The following is a 20238-nucleotide window of genomic DNA, read 5'->3' as shown; positions in this document are numbered from 1 at the left end:
GGTGCAGAATTAGAAATTCAGCAACCCATCAAATGAAAATGAGAGATGCCTCTGAGGGAGAGATGAGGACTGTGCTCAGAACAGCAAAACATGGGTTTCCCTCCCTCTTTCACGCCCTGTGGGATATTTACACATCGGACAGCCAGGCCTTCCTCTGCATCTCTCTCATTGAACCCTATTACCACGAGCTGCAGAATCGAAACCAAGGGCTTGCTAAAAAAAAAAAAAAAAAAACACAAAACCTAAAACCACAAAACTCACTTTTATTAAGGTTAACACAGTGAATTTAAAAAGAATGAAATAAATAATAATTTAACTGGATGATTATTTTATAAATCGGTTTATCATTTTTTTAACTTGAAGAAAGTCTGTTTTGCTTTGTTTTGAATCACTATTTCTTAAATTGTCTTCCCAAATCCTATTCTTAATGTTACAAACTGAATATTAACCCCTTTTTTTCTCCTTGTATTCCTTGTATAATATTCCTAATCCTTCCCACTGGCCAAGGATTGGCGACTAGGTAGTTTGGGCTGACTAGATAAAATGTCATTTATACAAAAAAAAAAACAAAAGAAAAAAGGTATATATTTTAAAATACTGTATTATCCTTGTTACATTATTAGCTTGTGCCCTAATTCACAGATACAACAGTTAAGATCCATTTGTCCAATTCTTAGATCTCCTTATCTTTAAATGAAAGTGGACATTAATAAAAGACAAAGAACCTGATGTATTGTCGATATTCAATAATGCAACTAAAAGTTATACAAAAGTATTTTTTATTAGAAATGAGAACTGAAAATAGTATGGTCTGGGTAGCCATTTAAGGGCTATTTTTTTTTTTTTTTTAATGTTTATTTACTTTGGAGAGATAGGGAAGAGCATGAGCAGGGGAGGGGCAGAGAGAGAGACACAGAATCCACAGCAGGCTCCAGGCTCTGAGCTGTCAGCACAGGGCCCGACGTGGGGCTCGAACTCACCAACCGTGAGATCATGACCTGAGCCGAAGCCAGATGCTCAACGGACTGAGCCACCCAGGTGCCCCAAGGGCTATTTTTTTTAAATTGTGACACATATATAGAAAGTGCATATGTACAATTAAAACATTATTATAAAGCAAACCCCCACATTATCACCCTTGTCAAGAAATTAAAACTGCCAGCATGCCAGAAGCACCCCATTTGTCCATCCTCAGCAATAACTCCACCTCCCTCAGAGGTAACCACTAGCCTTTTTCCTTGCTTTTCTTGATAGTTTTACCACCCATGTATATATTCCTAAACAATATAGTTAAATTTTCCCTATTTTTTAATTTTATGTAAATGGAATCATACTACAGGCATTCTTTGTGTGGCTTGCTTCTTTTGTTCATCACTGCCTATGAAATTCATTCATGTTGTCTATATAGCTGGAATTCTCTCATTTTCACTAATGTAATATTATAAATATACTGTATTTATCCACTCAAGTGTTCAAAATGCTGGCTATTCATTCCTAATGTCACACACACAGTCAACATGCTTATAAATAAGTACTTCATGAAAGCAATAATTAAAACATACTAAGCATACTTTCTTTTTTTTTCCTTTTAAAAAAAATTTTTAATATGAAATTGGTTTCCATACAACACCCAGTGCTCATCCCAACAGGTGCCCTCCTCAATGCCCATCACCCACTTTCCCCTCCCTCCCCCCCCCCCCCCATCAACCCTCAGTTTATTCTCAGTTTTTAAGAGTCTCTTATGGTTTGGCTCTCTCCCTAACTTTTTTTTTCCCCTTCCCCTACCCCATGGTCTTCTGTTAAGTTTCTTGGGATCCACATGAGAGTGAAAACATATGGTATCTGTCTTTCTCTGTATGACTTATTTCACTTAGCATCACACTCTCCAGTTCCATCCATGTTGCTACAAAAGGCCAGATTTCATTCTTTCTCATTGCCAAGTAGTATTCCATTGTGTACATAAACCACAATTTCTTTATCCATTCATCAGTTGATGGACATTTAGGCTCTTTCCATAATTTGGCTATTGTTGAGAGTGCTGCTATAAACATTGGAGTACAAGTGCCCCTATGCATCAGCACTCCTGTATCCCTTGGGTAAATTCCTAGCAGCTAAGTAGCACACTTTCATGTACTTTTATATAACAACAAATAATTAGTGAATAACTATTATTATTTAAATAGAATGGTAAAAGTAGAACAGTGGGCTTACAAAACTGATATTGCTGGATTCAGGTCAGATTTGTACTTGATATTATTGCCTTCAGCAAATTATATGGAAATGTCCTAAACTGTCTGATGATATTTTTACCAGAGAGAATGCATGGCAGTTTTCCCAGACTTACAGTATTTGCTTCCTTTATAACCATCGGAATGAGCTTTATTTTAAACAAATTCAGAAGCTGATTTTCTTCAGCACATAAATTTCTGATTTCTCTTTCGGTTACATTTTACTCTTAATGTTGTATATCACAAATGATGCCAGTTTTGACCACAGAGCAGTAACTAGATTCCATATCTTCCATATCTTATGGTAAATGGCAGAGGCAAGAACTCCTGAGTCACAGGCAAGGTAATGAAAGGGTTTGGAGTTCCTAACATAGCTTTTAAACTTCCTTCCACGCCTCAATTAACATGACCTAAAAATAAAACTATTACTAATTATGCTGTTAGCTGCACTCAAATTTAAAAATTTTCCTATTTTAAAGATGTTTTTTGTTCCTCCTACCTCAGAGCATTTTTTTTTTTTTTGTATATTGTTGAAATTTTTCTTTTCTATTCAGGGCTACCGATAGAGTTAAAATAATTTATAGCAGTTAATTAACCCACTCAGACAAAGTGAAGGGAAAAAGAAAAAAGGTTTGGTTGACTTAATGATCAGTAGTTTTGTTTTTCCTGTCCTCAAAAAAATGTGAGCAGACTAAATTTACGTTTTTTTAAATGTAAATCAAAAGCATTAAGCTCCTACTTAGCACTCAGGATACACTAGGCATTCAAATAATATTTATCAAGGGGAACCTGGGTGGCTCAGCTGGTTGAGCAACCGATTCTTGATTTCTGCTCAGATCATGATCTCACGGTTTGAGTTCAGTTTGTGAGTGCGAGCCCACTGTCAGTGCGGAGCCTGCTTGGGATTCTCTCTCTCCCTCTTTCTCTGGCCTTTCCCCGCTTGTACTCTCTCTCTCTCCTCAAATAAATAAATAAACTTAAAAATTTTCAAAAAATATTTGTCAAATGAACAAATGTTGAATTAAACCTGGGATTTTCATTCTTCATCTTAATATTGTTACTTGTAGGAAAATATCTCTCTCCCTATTAATGTAAAAATACTATTCAGATATCCATTTCTCAGGAAAGCTTCTCTAAGGACAGAGTTTTATTTTGAACTCTATTATGCCACTGGCTCCCATCTTTAAGTGGATAATATGCTCCAGCATGGCTGGGGGCCACTCATTCCCCAAGTGAGCTGTGAAGCAGGTATCAAGTCTTAGCTGCATCTCATGCCAAGCTATGGGAAGGGTCACTACAGCTTCATGGCGAAGGCCTCCACCAGTAACTGTGTAGAGAAGGGGGTGGGGGGCGGGGTGTTGGCTCCCTTCCCCTCAGTGGGATGCTTTCCAGAAGCAGGAGCAGGTCAAAGTCTACCCAAGGACTTGGTTGTGGCACTGTCACTGAGGGGTTTGGAAGCAACATAGCCTCAGGTCCCTACATTCCACATCAACATTCTGTTAAAACAATTGTTAACATAGTTATTTAATTTTCGCACATCTTTTGAGGTGAACACACTTTAAATTTGTAAGTCAGGGGCTGCCTATACCTATACATTAACTTTTTAAAAGTTAATTAAGTTAATTAAGCTTTAACATTTCGCCCATAATCACAGAATGTAAAAATGTTACAACCCTACAAATTTTCTTATTGCTTACAGAATTAAAGAAAAATTTATCATAATATCTAAGAACAATGACAAATGCTATTTTGGTAAAACTCTGAATCTTTGGGCAGATTTCTATTCCATGCGATTTTCTGTAAAATTAATGGATTATTTCTCAATTCCCCTGAAATGAATATAGAGCATTAATGTAATTATATAGAACCATTTACACAAAAATGCTTTATATGCATTTCATAAGATTTCAGAGGTTTTTACTCAGTTTGCAACTTAACAAGCTAAAAGTAACTACCATAAATATGGCTTAATTGCTTAGTTGGTTTAGCTTTGAAACTAAATACTTAGCAACTGCAGTTTCAGAAAAGTTTATTGACAGTTAGTGTTCATATCTCTCAATAATTCCCAGAATTTTATAACGTTATTGACTGAAAACTTTTAGTGAATTCCTCTTCTACTACTTCCTTCTGTATTTTGAGTTTGGAGGTCAATCTTATTTTATGCTAAAAATGGCACTTCCTGAAAATGGTAACCTAATTTACCATCATATAATTCTCTTTACTTGTTAACCTTACACTAAAAAAAAAAAAAAAAAAAAAAAAAAAAAAAAAAATCACTTTCCACTTGGTCCATAGATGGTTTGAGATTAAAATTTATTTGAAGACTAAAAATCAGCATGAATTACTTTCATCATCAACATTTAAGACCACATATATGCCAGATAAGGTGCTCGGAGGCCCTAGGAGTTAAGCTATATTGAGACAAGGTCCCTGTCTGCACATACTAGAGAAGAAAAAACCATGTAAACAATCACACAGTGTTATGAATACTACCACAGAGGTCTGTATAAGATGCTATGAGGGGAAGGGTCATATCCGAAAGCCTTCTCAAAGGGGATATTTTTAATGATCACGCTGGTAGGCTGAATGAAGTCCTGTTGCCAAAACAGCACGAGAAAATTTGCTGACCTTTATTCCTCAGCAATGTACTTCCTTTTACATTATTAATTTAAAGTACTTCCTTTTACATTATTAATTTTCTTAGCACACTTGTTTTTAGCTACAGTAATGATAAACTAAAGGTAAAGAAATGTTCAAATAGTTCTAATAAGACTTTATATTATCTTTTTTAACAGCCCAGTTGAGTGAAGTATGAAACAGAATATTCACAATTTGGAAATATTTTAATGACCTACTATTTATTGTATTTTCTAGATGAAAACTTTTCAATTCCTCATGATAAGAGGGGAGTTCTTGGAATGGTCAACAAAGGCCGTCACAGCAATGGGTCACAATTCTACATCACACTACAACCAACGCCCTATCTAGACAGAAAATATGTGGCTTTTGGGTATGTGTGCTGTACGTTTGTCTGTATAATACTCATATATGGGGGTGCCTGGGTGGTTCAGTCAGTTGAGCATCTGACTCTTGGTTTCGGCTCAGGTCATGATCTCACAGTTCATGGGTTCAAGCCCCGTGTCAGGCTCTGCACTGATAGCATAGAGCCTGCTTGGGATTCTTTCTCTCCTCTCTCTCTCTCTCTGCCCCTCCCCTGCTCATTCTCTCTCTCAAAATAAACAAATAAACTTTAAACAAAAAAATTATAATACTTACATATGTAAAAACGTGGTTCCAAAAGATTTGGTATATGGTTTATGAGTAACTGAGGATAGAATTTTAAAGCAAAAATAATATAAATATACACAAACATTTAGAATGAATATTTCATAACAAGCTTGCTATCTTTAAAAAACAGAGGGGTACCTGGGTGGCTCAGTTGGTTAAGTGTCAGACTCTTGATCTCTGCTCAGGTCTTGATCTCAGGTCGTGAGTTCAAGCCCCGCTTTGGGCTCTGTGCTGGTTGCAAAGCCTACTTAAAAACATACAAACCACAGAAACCATTTAGGCACAGCCGTTATAATGTTCTGACCATCCATCCATCCACCCATCCATCCATCCATCCATCCACCCATCCTTCTATCTTCAGCCTCAAGGATATTATCTTCCTATTTATTATGAATAATACCATAGTGCTTAATAATGTAGATATATCTAGATGCAAAAATGAGGTGAAGCCATTTAAATACTGTACATGAACATTTTGAAGAGATAGACGAACACTCCAAATTACAAGTAACTTTTTTAACTGAACAATTTAAAGTATGGAAACATCTCAGGTAATAATTATTAGAATATATTATCAAGTTGCTTATAGGCATGTGGACCTAAAATGGATGACGAATATACTCTTTATCAATCTAATGATGTCTTACTAGTGAAGTCAATATAAATTGAAGTTTACTTGGTCTTCCCTGAAATGATGCAGAGCATTAGAACTTTTCTGAATAAGTATTAGATTATTCCAGCCACTCCATAGAAATAATTGCTGACTCTTCTTCCCGTGAAATTTCACAGCAGTTTTAATTTTAACCACAATTATTCCTTCACTGTAATGCAAGTGATATTTCTAGATTGAAAAAGCAGAAAGTATATTTTCACCCAAAGATTTCTTTCAAAAAAGAGATGATTTTATATTAATCAATGCATAACCTAAAAGGATGTGTTGTCTTCTATTTTCCCTGGTCCTAATAAGCTGCATTCTAATTTTGAAAATGAGCATTCTTCAATTATTTTGAAATCCAAATAACCCTCACAATTTCCGGGATCATTTAAATATCCTCGTGCCATCTTAATCACATGGTTAGGTGATCCTTCACATCTTTCCAAAAGGTACCTCTCTCATCACAAACATGACTGCTTTAAAAGGTTTAATGCCTCCTCCTTCACCACCACCCCCACCCCCAGATGCATACAGCTTAGAGTCTAGAGTGGCATTCAGGGCTTTTACTGTCTGGCCCCACATATTTTTTCAGCTTTCACTTCTGTTAGCCTCCTGATTCATTCATTCAACCAGCATTTTATTAGATACCTACTATATGCCAGTCATGGTGCTCAGTCCTGGGGAAAGAGTGAAGAGGCACAATTTCTGCCCTTTAGGGAGTCTCCAGTGTGTTAGAAAACCAACAGCTATAAGTCAGTCAGACCTGGGCTATGCCCGTTCTGTAAAGAGTGCACCAGGGATACAGGAGAGAGAGAGAAAACAACACCCTCCAACTCCATCAGTAAAAGTGAACGCAGATCCCTAGAGGGTGGCAGTGGAATGGAGGATGTGATCTCCTTTTGATGATTGCTGTTTTCCATGGGATTCACCATCCTCCAGGGGAATCTTGCTCACTCATTTTTGTTGTTACCACCACACTGGTTTTAGGGAGGCACTGCACCTCTTTTATTGTTCTAGCTCAAGTATGAGCTCAGTTAATCCCTGAAATCTCCAAATCACAGTGGAGTCTGAACTGAAATATTTAAACAAGACCTTAAAGACACTAGGCAGAAGCAGACAGATAATACCATAATAGGCAAGTAGATACTCCAACAAAGTGTAACTCTTTCAGGGGTACCATCCTTCCCCACTATAGGACTGCCTCTAGTGTTAATGCTTTCTCTTCCTATCATCTCAGAGCATTCCCAGGTTTATCTGACCTTTTGGAAGCCCAGACAGGATTAGCAAGGTCTAGAAAGAGAAATTTCCCCTCCTTTTGAGACCTACTTTCTGATACATCAACTTGCCCCTTCAGATAGGTGGATAACACTAGGAATTGCCTTCAGAGGAGACTGTATCAACCCACAGTCTTACCCCAGTGGTTTCACAGGGAAAGAATATCAAAATACAAAGCTGTAAAATCTCCATTCATACATGCATAAGTAGAAAGGGTGTATGTTGGGGACAGTGGTGGGGGGAATTAATTTCTTTATAGGGGATGCCCAAATGGGGGAAGGGTCATAGAAGGCTTCATGAGAAGGTGAGATGAGTACTGAAATTCACATAGAAGTTAGGCAGAGAAGGCTGGCATCAAAATGAGTAAAATAAAATTTTAAGAAGAGCAAAGAGCTTTGGCAGAAGGCTTTAAGAAGTAAGGAGAGCATCTTATCTACAAGTCATTTGATCTGGCTAGAGCTTAGTACCTAGTGGAGAATGGAGAGAAAGGAGAGTGGAGAAGAGGAGATAGGCCCAGGTCCCAAAGGGCTATGAATGCCATTCTGCTGAGCAGAGATTCCCCACCCAAAGGGGATGGGAAGCCACGGAAGAATTTTTAATTGGGAACAACGCGACCAGGTTCTTATTTTGAAAAAAATCTTTTTAGAAGAAGCGAGGAATTAATTGGCAAAGGATGAAAATGAAGGCGGAAAGGCCAGTTAAGAAGCAATGATAATAGTGCCATAAATGAAGTCCTGGGCCACAAGGCACTGGCAGTACAGGTAAGCAAGGGAAGAACAGAAAATTCAAGAAGTAGTTGGAAGTTAGATTCAACAAGACTTTACGACCATTTAAATGGTCGTGGTGAGGTCATGGGAAGAGTCTAGAGCAGTGGTTATCTAACAGAATTTTCTGCAGTGATGCAAACGTACCATAATCTGTGCTGTCCAGTATGATAGCCACCAGCCACATGCGGCCATTGAGCACTCAAAATATGACTAGTAAAATTGAGGAACTAAATTTTACTAAATTTTAAACTAAAATAGCCCCATGTGGCCAGTGGCTACCATGTTGGGCAGTGAAGGTCTAGAAAAACAACTAGGATTTTAGAACTGATTGGATGGTTGGTGCCATTCACCAAGATAGAGAATACAAGGAGGATATGGGAGAGGTCATGAATTCAGGATGGACAAGTTGTGTTTCAGATTAGGATACCTACACTAGAGGCAGGTGGCAACTCTGGAATACCAGAAGTGGTTATTCACACTGGGCAAAGGCTGGAAATGGAGATTTGGAAACTCAACATGGCAACTGAACTGCAGCCAGCCAGAGTACCCTCACTCGCAGAAGAGCCTCTGGGCTTTTGCTTATCTTGTTCCTTTCTACCTCCCGCTAGTCTGCCAAAATCCTGTTCAGGGCTTAGGTCAGAAACTTCCTGATTACCAAAATCAAACTGCTTCTTTGTCCTCTTTGGCACAGTGTAAAAAAAAAAAAAAAAAAAAAAAAGCATCTTCTGTCCTAACACCTGTCACAGTGGAGAGATGCACACAGGAGGTGTTCTTCAATATTTGTGAAACCAATTTGTAGAACAGGCTTCATTCACATCCTCTTTAGTCAGTGGTCAATCTGTCCATTTATCCCTTGCTCTTCATCCTCAGACTGTACCTTGTGTCAGGCTCTGTGTCATGGTTTCTGCCAGAGGCAGACAAAGAGATGGCTAGAGGGTGATCAGTGTCAGCATGGCCATGTCCTTATAAAGGCTCATGAAATGGAAACCTCACCTCCCCCTCAGCCACTGTTTCCGCCCAAACACTGGCAAAGGGCATTAGTCCTATGTTTAGGGCTGACTCTCTGGTCCATGTTGCTCTCTTTCAATTGAGAGAACCATCAGAAGTCTAGCTCTACTCAGGGAAATTCCAGCCCATGGCTGGTGAATGTCTGGAGATCCAAACTACCATGGCTTTGAACTTTTAGTCATGTATTCAGTGGATGTTGATTAGGTGCCTACATTACGTTAGGCATTGAGTATTAAGTAAAAGCATGAACCATGTCTTCATGGGAGAATCAAAAATTAATCAAAGAATCATACAAATAAATGTCAAATTAACCCTGATAATTCCCATAAGACTGGGAGCTTGACATAAGCAGAGGTGGGCTCTGGGAAACTTCCCTGTGGAGTGATGCTGAGGGAAGTGGGGGGCAGGAGCAAAACAGACAGATGTGGCTGGAAAGCAACATGGGATACTGAGGTACTAAAGCCAGTCCAGCTGGGGCAGAGAACGAGGGGAGCACACCATAGGACAGCACTGGAGGGCAGTGGGGAGGCCGGCCATGGCAGGCCATGGTAGACATTTTTGGTCTTTATCACAAGAATAATGGGAAATTATTGAAGTGTTTTAACAGGGAGGTGAGATCAGACTTGCATTTTTTTTTAGATTTGCATTTTTAAGAGATCATTCTGACAGCAGTGAGAATGACAGATTTCAGTCTGTTCTGATCCCAGAACAGATGTGAAGGAGCCATGGCAAAGTGGACACATCTACAGCTATTTATGACAGGTGTTAATCTAATTCATACAAAATAGCCTCAGCTAAACAAGATAGGACTCAATTTAGGAATGGAAGCTAAGTGTGAAAATTTATGACTAAGTTTTCCATTTTTTCCTCCTACATAGGCAATTGATTGAAGGAACACAAGTTCTTCGAAAACTAGAATTGGTTCCAACAGAGAATGAAAGACCAAAACAATGCTGTATGATTGTTGACAGTGGAGATCATTATGCCTGATTTTCATACAATATTTTCTGACAACTTATTATTATGTGTCTGATAAGCTGTATTTAATTAAACAGTGCCTGATAAAATTTAATTTGAAAGCTGTGCAGACCGCTGTAGGTTGGCCCACCCGACACCTAACCCCTCCCCATTTTTCCTTCCTGCCTCTGCCATAGAGACTATAAAAGCAAAACACTTCATTCCCCAGCCTCCTTTGCAGCTAGTCATGGCCATGGGATACCATCTGGCCAGTGAGACAGGAGTAGAATGCCAGTGGTCCTGCCCCTTCCCTTCATCCAGTCTTGAACGCAGACAGCATGGAGCTGTGAAGGAAAGGTCAAGAAAACTAGAGATGTCAGTCCCAGCTCTTGACCTGCAGAACCAATTCCAGCAAGCACCTATCTCTGGACTTTTTCCTGTGAGACAAATAGACCCCTGCTTGCTTATGTTACTATTGGCTGACTATTTTGCTACTTGTAACCAAAACCATTCTTAATTTAGCAGGGTACCTAATGGCCTTCCAATCCTAAAACATTTTTAGCAGAATTATGTTGTTTATAAAATACATTTTCTACCCTGAGAAACTTGGTAAATGACCAAATAGAAAAGAGGCAATAGATAAATTCATTGTAATATTTCACTGTTTATACACAGCATGCAGAAAAGGGCATATACTTTCGATGTTTCTATATGACATGAAGAGAATAGTTGTCTCTGACCATACCAACCAAATGAAAACCAAGAGCTTGGACTGTTCATCCCAACCCAAATCAACCCTGTGGTGGTTGACACTCCTGTGATGTTATTGGGGATCTAGCTTTATCAGCTGCTCCTTAATCTAAGATTCTCAAACCCATCACCTGGGGAACATTTAAAACAGAGACTGCTGGACCCTGTCCTTGATCTACTGAGTCAGAGTCTCTAAATATGGCGTAGGGACTCTGTGCATTCATTCAGCTCAACCTGGAGCTTCTTAAGTCAGCTGGGCACCAGTCATTTGGGATTCACTGCAAGACATAAGTAACTGGTTTCAGCCCCTTCTGTGTAGTCACTGAAGTGCGTGACTCTGTTAGTGGTGACCTCGCTCAGCTGCCTCCACCACCACCACCGGTGCATTCATGCTCTGCCCAAAGCCATTGATTGAGCTTTTCTTACCCTTAGTGGAAGGTCTGTCTTCTAAGAATGATCTCTCTTTAAGCCAATCTTAAGGAGACAGACCTCTAATTGACTTGGGGGTTGCCAAAAGTAGGCATATGCTTTTTACTTTTCAGTTTGAAATGACTATACATTTACAGGAAGTTGCAAAAATAGTACAGAGCAGTCTTGTGTACCAATCACCCAGGTTCTCCAATGGACATTATCTTACACAACTATAGTATAATATCAAAACCAGGGAACTGACATTGGTACCACGTGTGTTATCATTTTATCATGTGTAGGTTCATGTGACTGATGCCACAGTCAAGACACAGATCTTTTCAAAAAGACCTCCCTTGGACTACCCCTTTATACCTACTCCCCTGCTCCCCACCACCCATCCCTAACTCCTGACAACTGGAATATGCTTGCCTTTTTTTTTCTTAAATAACAGCTTTATTGTTATTTGGTATATGCTTTTATACTAAGATCGGAGATGGGTGGGGAGAAGGCATGGTGCACATTCTCAAGTGACCCAGAGGCAGTATAGTGTTAAGAATGTGTTATGGAGCCAGACAGCCTGGGTTTGAATCCTAGCTCTGCCATCCCCTGGATGCATGGACTCAGGCAAGAACCTCACTGTATCTCTATTTCTTCATGTCAAAGCAGAGGACCTACCACATAGAGTTGTTGTGAGGGTTCACAGAATCAATAATTTGTATGCAGGACCTAGAATAGGACCTTTTATGCTGTATATGCTCATCAAATGTATGCTTGACAAATTACTGGGTAGAACTTTCAGGGTGTGGCCTGGGAAGTTGTATTTTTTAAAAGCTCCTCAATGACTGATTAATAGCCAGATTTGGGAAACACTGAAGAGGAGATACCTCCTCTTCCTCTATTCTGAAGAGTTTCAGCCAACCTGAGAGGTTAAGCTGTTTGTATGAAGTCCCCAGATCCTCTCTGGGCCTTTGGATGGGTTCCTCTGGTCACACTGGTGACATCTCAAAGTGGGGCTAGGACTGCCACAGAGACTCTCACCAACCAGTGAAGCATGTGATGAATGAAACTGATGCTTTGCAGAGATCCTGCTTAAAACAAATTACAAGCATTAGTCATGTAATAACAAGCAGCAGAGCAATTCTTACTGGCAATGAACCCATATACTAGGTAATTAAGCATTTTATCTGATATGAAAGAATTGTGGTATCTGCATGGGTTAAGAAACGGATTCCACCTCCCTTTATTTTTCAACTCACTTGAAATGTAAAGGTAGAACTCTGCCAACCTTCTAAAGGATGGCAAGTTCATGGTCCCTTTCTTTGCTTCCACTTCCTACTCTCAGGCTGTGTGGAAAGTTTAATCACAAATCTGTGTATGCAGTGGTTCTTATTACCACCATTTAAGGGTACACACTGTGGGGCTCCTGGGTGGCTCAGTTGGTTGAGCACCTGACTTCAGCTTAGGTCATGATCTTGCGGTTTGTGGGTGTGAGCCCCACGTTGGGCTCTGTGCTGACAGCTCAGAGCCTGGAGCCTACTTTGGATTCTGTGTCTCCCTCTCTCACCTCCCCTGCTCTCACTCTGTCTCTATCTCAAAAATAAACATTAAACAAAATTAATGAAGGTACACCCAGTAATACTTCTGTATTAAAATGTATTCTGTATTGGGGTGTCTGGTGGCTCACTTAAGTACTGACTCTGGATTTCAGCTCAGGTCATGATCTCACATTTCTTGAGTTTGAGCCCCATGCTGAGCTCCATGCTGGCAGTGCGGAGCCTGCTTGGGATTCTCTCTCTCCCTCTCTCTCTGCCCCTCCCCTGCTTGTGCTGGTGTGATCTCTCCCTCTAAAATAAATGAATAAACTTAAAAAAATGTATTCTGTATTAGGATGATGTATATGTTTAGCCATGTCATTTGGAGAAACTGGTTCAAGGACTCAAAAGCTTATCCCAATTAACTCCAAGTTTTGTTTAATATAACAAAATTTTAAGACTCTCCTTTTGATTAAACAGAAGGAATTCTAGATTCTTCCATGTCTACAAATAAGAGAGTAAAGGCATTCTGGGGACTTATATACAAAATGTTAATTTTGTGACCTTTCCCTAATTGCTAGTATGGCAAAGTCTAACATGTATGCCGTGTCTTACATTAAGCCATGTGAATAAGGAGAGTGTGGTATCTGGACATTTTTATTTTGGGAAATTTGAGATAAACATTTAAAATTCTATCTACCTGGGAATGCAAGCTGGGGCAGCCACTCTGGAAAATAGGATGGAGGTTCCTCAAAAAACCAAAAATAGAACTACCCTACGACCCAGCAATTGCACTACTAGGCATTTATCCATGGGATACAGGTGTGCTGTTTCGGAGGGAAACATGCACCCCCATGTTTATAGCAGCACTATCAACAATAGCCAAAGTATGGAAAGAGCCCAAATGTCCATCGATGGATGAATGGATAAAGAAGATGTGGTATATATAAACATATATATATATAGATATACACACACACACACACACGCACACACACGCACACACACACACACACAATGGAGTATTACTTGGAATCAAAAAGAATGAAATCTTGCCATTTGCAACTATGTGGATGGAACTAGAGGGTATTTTGCTAAGTGAAATTAGAGAAAGACAAAAATCATATTTCACTCATATGTGGACTTTAAGAGACAAAACAGATGAACATAAGAGAAGGGAAACAAAAATAATATAAAAACAGGGAGGGGGACAAAACATAAGAGACTCTTAAATACGGAGAACAAACAGAGGGTTACTGGAGAGGTTGTGGGGAGGGATGGGCTAAATGGGTAAGGGGCACTAAGGAATCTACTCCTGAAATCATTGTTGTACTATATGCTAATTAATTTGGATGTAAATTTTAAAAAATAAAAAATAAAAATAAAAAAGTGTACTAACCATATGCACTTCTGTGAGTTACTTCTTCAGGAAATCTGGCTATTTTTCTATAATAATGTAAATATTTTTCCAATATAGCAAAGACATTAAGTCTTTACCTATGTTAGTGTGAATAAATATTTCCCACCAATAAAAAAAAAATTCTATCTACCATCTCACACCTGTCAGAATGGCTAAAATGAACAACTCAAGCAACAACAAATGTTGACGAGGATGTGGAGAAAGAGGACCCCTTTTACACTGCTGTGAGAATGCAAACTGGTGCAGCCACTCTGGAGAACAGTATGGAAGTTCCTCAAAAAATTAAAAATACAGCTACCTTATAACTCAGCAATCGCACTACTAGGTATTTATCCAAAGGATGCAAAAATGCTGATTCATAGGGGCACGTGTGCCCTAACATTTATAGCAGCTCTATCAACAATAGCCAAATTATGGAAAGGGCCCAAATGTTGTCCATTGTCTGATGGATGGATAAAGATGTGTAGCATACACACATACACTGGAATATTACTTGGCAATCAAAAGAGTGAAATCTTGCCATTTGCAACAACATGGATGGAAACAGGGTGTATTATGCTAAGCAAAATAAATCAAAGATAAATATCATATGATTTCACTCATATGTGGAATTTAAGAAACAAAACAGATGAACATAGGGGAAGGGAAGGAAAAATAAGAGAAAAACAGAGAGGGAGGCAAACCATAAGAGACTCTTAAATACAGAGAAGAAACTGAGGGTTGCTGGAGGGGAGGTGGGTAGGGAATTGGGCCAAATGGGTGATGGGCATTAAGGAGGGCACTTGCTGGGATGAGCACTGGGTGTTATATGTGAGTGATGAATCACTGTGTTCTACTGCTGAAACCAATACTCACTCTATGTTACTAGCTTGGATTTAAATAAAATAAAAAATAAATACAATAAAAAAATTTAAAAAAATGAAATTCTATCTAAAGAATTTGTTTGCTCCAACTGCAAACCATGCCAGTTATCTGTTAATGAATGAATAGTCTGGCAACCTCAGGGTTCCATATTCTGAGTTTTTGCATTTTGTACATATTTTAAATTAGGAGTGTTTTAGTCCCCGTTGCCTAGCAATGTGGCAGTCAAATCACTTAGCCTTTCGCTTTCCCCAGTCGGAGAAAGAAAAGATAGAAGTAAAGAAGATATTAGCTCCCTCTGCCTCTAAAACTTTAGTGATTCTCTGACTAAATTTATAAAATCAGTAACAACTCTATCAACTTTTGGGTTTCAATTTCATTAGTAAAATAGGGGTGCTTGTATCTCACAGCAGTTTGATGATTAATTGAGATAATATGTGAAGACACTTCTGCTGATGCTTAACACACAGCAGCTATTTGATAAAAATTAGTTTCCCTTCTGGAACATTAACCTGCAAAAGCCAGTCAAGCTGCCACTGACAAAAAATATCATCATCACTTCAAGAAACATCAAGTCCCGCTTATGTTCAGTCTTAGCTATTGTCCCTAACATCACATTCATTTTCAATTGACTAAATTTATTAAAATGTATATACTCAAAATTAAAATGGATCTCCATCCTTCAGATTGTGTGCTGACAGCTCAGAGCCTGGAGCCTGCTTCAGATTCTGTGTCTCCCTCTCTCTTTGCCCCTCCCGTGATGACACTCGGTCTCTCTCTCTCTCAAAAATAAACATTAAAAAAAATTATTTTTAATGGATCTCCATCACACCTAGTGATATGCTCTCCCTATGGAAACTCATTTTTTAAAGTACTATAGTAATTATATTATCAACCACCCTTCCTAAAATGGAATCTTAAATTGGCCAATCTAGTCAGTCCATATCTCAAATAAATTTTATAGCATACAAAACGTCTGTAACAAACTCAACAGAAACATATACCACATAAAGTACGAAGTGTGGAATTGATTAGAGAGGGCTTTGAAAATGTAAATCATAGGTTCTTTTGCTTCAGTATGAATAAGAAATGCTTGAGCCTATCAACAAAATACAGGTTCCTGAGCCTCACCCCCATTTCCGATTCACTGGGTCTGGTGAGGGCCAGAGAATCTGCATTTTTAACACTTTCCAAGTGAGACTCATGCTGCTGGTCTAGAGACCACACGTTGAGAACCTCCATGATGTATTAAAGACATAGATCTATGAGACCTGTGCCTTGTAGGCATGTGGAAGAAAAAGTTACAAAATACAAAATGGACCACAGAATAGAATGAGGAAAAATGATGAGACGAGAAACTTTGATTTTGTCAAGGTAGATGAAGATGGCATAGAGGTATGCCAACACTGCTCGATCAGAAGGGACAGTGACTGGAGGCCTGGTTCAGGGTCCTGGAGCTCCTGCTGGACTGGAGCTCAGGCCTCCCGCCGCAGGAGAGGCAACAGGCAGAGGCATCTTGGGATGGGGGTCTGGGACACTTTGCCGGCTCAGGGCAGTGCCCTGTTAGCAGTCAGTACAAAATCACTTGAATATTTTAATAACCAGAATGTCCATCTGGGAGTGTTCTGGCTGAAATCAGCTCTCTAAGAGAGGACCAGGAGGAACACAATGAATACCTAGGCACAGAGGGAAGCAGTAGCTAGTGCAGGGTATCAGAAAGCTGCCTGGGGTGTAGTTTAGCTTGAACTGGGGTTGTTCCTTAGGAATATGTTAGAAAAAAGGATTCCATTTCCTAAAGGACTAAGGCATATAATGGAAAAAAACTCTAGCAGACCGGGTTTGAAGCAGAATAGAAATAAAAATAAATACGTCTCAGGTGCCAGCCTAGACAGAACCCATATCCAAGAGTTTTGTGTTTGTACCCTGACCTTACATTTATTTGTAATGCAAAACAAAACAAATAAAAACTTTACAGAACGTTTTGCTTAATGTCATCTTGTAGATGATTCACTATCAGGAACTGCAGCAATTTAGATACCTAGAATAGTTCTCCACAGGTTATAATAAGCAGGCTTCTCAAACTTTAAAACACATGTACACATAGATGTTGAAAAAAATGCAGATTATCATTCAGGAGGTCTGAGGTGAGGCCTGAGATTTTGCATCTCTAAAACATTTTCAGGAGGTATGAGTGCACTGGGTTCATGAACCACACTTCGAGAAATAAGAGTAAAGCTGTGGTTTTCAACCTAAGTTGCAAAATTTTTTTTAACGTTTATTTACTTTTGAGAGAGAGAGAGAGAGAGCAGGGGAGAGGCAGAGAGAGGGAGTTTATTTATTTTTGAGAGAGAGAGAGAGAGCGAGCAGGGGAGGGGCAGAGAGACAGAGGGAGACACAGAATCTGAAGTAGGTTCCAGGCTCTGAGCTGTCAGCACAGAGCCTGACAGGGGGCTTGAACCAATGAACTGCGAGATCATGACCTGAGCTGAAGTCTGCTGCTTAACCGACTGAGCCACCCAGGCACCCCAACCTAAGGTGCAGATTAAAAACATGTGGAGAAGGGCACCTGGGCGGCCCAGTCGGTTAAGTATCCGACTTCAGCTCAGGTCATGATCTCACAGCTCGAGTTCAAGCCCAGCGTCTGGCTCTGTGCTGACAGCTCAGAGCCTGGCGCTTGTTTTGGATTCTGTGTCTCCCTCGCTTTCTCTGCCCTTCCCCCCCACTCAAAAATAAATAAAGACATTAAAAAGATAAATAAATAAAAACACGTGGAGAGCCCAGGCATTTTTCCAGACTAATTCAATTGGTACTCTGGCATCAGGAATTTTCAAAACTTCCCAGGTGATTTCTATGTTCAGTCAAGGTTAAGAATAACTGCTGTCAAGTATAATGCTCCCTTCTGAAACCCTGGAATAGTTATGGAAGACATATCCATAGCCAAAGTGGAGAGCCTCCTAATGACAGGATCTCTAGTTTATCATCAATCCTAATCACAGTGTTAATAATAAGAAATTGAATCTATAATTTCAGCTTACTATTAATCTTTGATTTATTACAATCTTCTTTGTTGAAACTTATTTAAATATTACAATGTTTAATATATGTTATCAAAACTGTGCTACAGGGGTGCCTGGGTGGCTCAGTTGGTTAAGCATCTGACTCTTGATTTCAGCTCAGGTCAGGATCTCAGGGTTCTCACCCCGCGTGGGGTTCTGTGCTGACAGTGCGGAGCCTGCTTGGGATTCTCTCCCTCTGTCTCTCTGCCCCTCTCTCTCTCTCTCTCTCTCTCTCAAAATAAAAACTTAAAAAACAAAAACAAAAACAAACTGTGTTACAGATGCCAGTCCTTGCTACGGAACACTGAAATGACTTTGAAAATCTTCCTTGAGCTAGCTTAACAGATGTCATGTAAAATAAAATAAGCCAATGCTTCTCTAGTTTTAAAACGAGAGTGAAATGTTCTCTTATCAAAAATCTGAAGACTAGAGTTGAACATCCAGGTGACAAATCATAAAACAATGGTCTCCACAATGGGGTGTGTTCATCCTAGGATGTAAACAAGTTGATCCACTGGAGTATAGGAAGAAAACAGACTTCTATTATATTTTTAACTTAAAAAAAAAAAAAAGTTTACTAGTGCCTTCCTTTGGGTGTCAGACGGCTGTATACATGCTGTGGGAAACATACCGTGAGAGAAGAGCAGCCAGTTCACTAAAGGCCGATAATGGGACCTCATTTAAGTACTTGGCTGCACTCTCATTCTTCCAGCCATAGGTTGGATCAACCATCATCAGTTTCTTATTTACATCCAAGCAAATCTCCAACTAGTGTAGTCAATAGAACAAATGTTCATAGTCATCAGGGTACAAAAGAGCCCCACTGGTTAGATCCTAGAAAGTAGTGAAGATGTGAAGTTGAGGAGAAAATGGTAAAATGTTTATGAAGTCAACTTTTTTGTTTTTTCATAGCAAAGCAGATCTCAAAAAAAGCAAATAACGTTCGCGCTATTTTATTAGGGTTAAATGTGAATAATTGAACTTGCATGATAAGTACAAATAACTGAAAACAGCATTAAAATACCTTTTATAGTCTAATTTTTACTATTTAATATAAGCACGGATGCAATTGTGAATATTTTGTGAGACTGGGCATCAGATGGTGCTCACCCTTACTAAAAACCTGAGCAGTGACAGAACATTAACAGGCATTTCGAAATTCAGCCCTGTTGCCAAGCACCGTTTTTCGGTCAAGTCACTTTTTCTGAGTCTCGGTTTCCTCACCTGCAAAGTGGGGGTGGGAACGGACCAGACGGATTTCCAACCCAGCTTGTCTTTGATTCTCTGTGTAGTGGTGGCGTTGACTGGCTTCTGCTACCAATGGCTGAAATAGAAATTCAGAAAAGACAGGTTGGGCAAGTGTGATAGAGGTAGACGGTGTTCGGCTCTGGCTCGAAGGCAGGACGCTTTCGGCGTTTTAGCCGCTCACCCTAGGTGGGCGGCGGAGCAGAAACTCAACCACGTGGTTTCTTCATTTCCCTGGGGGATCCCAACACGGGGTTATTTCCAGAAAAACCAATTTTCAAAGGACAGAAGCGCGGGTCCCACTAAAGTTCTGTGCAAGCACCCTCGGAATGCGGGAACACACCACAAACTTAATTCACGTCCTGATTCTAAGTGCACTCCACGAAAACCACAGCCGGGCGGACACAGATCCTGGAGGCGAGGCCCAGAAAGTCACGTGGGACCGCGCATTTACAGCCTAGCTGGTCGCTCGGGTGGACGCCGAGCGCCACCTCATGTAGGTTGTTCCATTCAAGCCAGGGTCGGAGCTTACCCTATCGCAGGAACTAGAACAGCCCAGCGGCGTCCTGGGTGATAACCTGAAGGCAAAGGAAACAGTTTACTGCATCTGCCGAGCTTCTTCGCTATATTTCAGTTGCTTTGAGGGACAGCGTCCCTCGATTTCCTCTCGATGCCCGTTTCCCCTCCCGTAGGATTCCAGTTGGTATCGTCCGCGGTCCGCCCCCGCTCCGCCTCGCCCCCGCACGCCGTGGCCTGGGGCCCCTCACGTGACCCCGTCGCGATCT

General features: G+C 39.9%; 1 protein-coding gene and 1 long non-coding RNA gene across 8 annotated transcripts in view; one reads left to right on the top strand and one right to left on the bottom strand.

The window, feature by feature from the left end:
* PPIL6 (peptidylprolyl isomerase like 6) overlaps window positions 1–10293 on the top strand; it is a 31864-nt gene extending 21571 nt beyond the window's left edge. For 4 of the 5 annotated variants that reach the window (XM_042986959.1, XM_042986962.1, XM_007078791.3 and 1 more), the window contains 2 exons: window positions 5103–5238; window positions 10100–10293. In XM_042986959.1, the coding sequence (XP_042842893.1) occupies window positions 5103–5238; window positions 10100–10211 (248 nt within the window). In that variant the 3' untranslated portion in view covers window positions 10212–10293. Of the gene's footprint in view, window positions 1–5102; window positions 5239–8092; window positions 8208–10099 lie in introns of all 5 variants that reach the window. The other variant, XR_006217790.1, reaches the window with a different exon arrangement.
* Window positions 5720–20227, bottom strand: LOC107179308. 3 transcript variants are annotated; one of them, XR_006217796.1, is made up of 3 exons: window positions 19986–20227; window positions 19433–19532; window positions 5720–5760 (listed from the first exon to the last, which is right to left on the bottom strand). It is a non-coding gene; the product is annotated as an uncharacterized LOC107179308 (long non-coding RNA). The 3 variants fall into 3 exon arrangements; XR_006217797.1 differs by lacking the exon at window positions 19986–20227 and adding an exon at window positions 19638–19974; XR_006217798.1 differs by lacking the exon at window positions 19986–20227 and adding an exon at window positions 19797–19974.
* Window positions 20228–20238: the final 11 nt, after the last annotated feature.

Source organism: Panthera tigris, chromosome B2 (assembly GCF_018350195.1).
Source record: "Panthera tigris isolate Pti1 chromosome B2, P.tigris_Pti1_mat1.1, whole genome shotgun sequence".
Classification (NCBI taxonomy): domain Eukaryota; kingdom Metazoa; phylum Chordata; class Mammalia; order Carnivora; family Felidae; genus Panthera; species Panthera tigris.
This window is presented reverse-complemented; position numbering and strand designations above follow the sequence as displayed.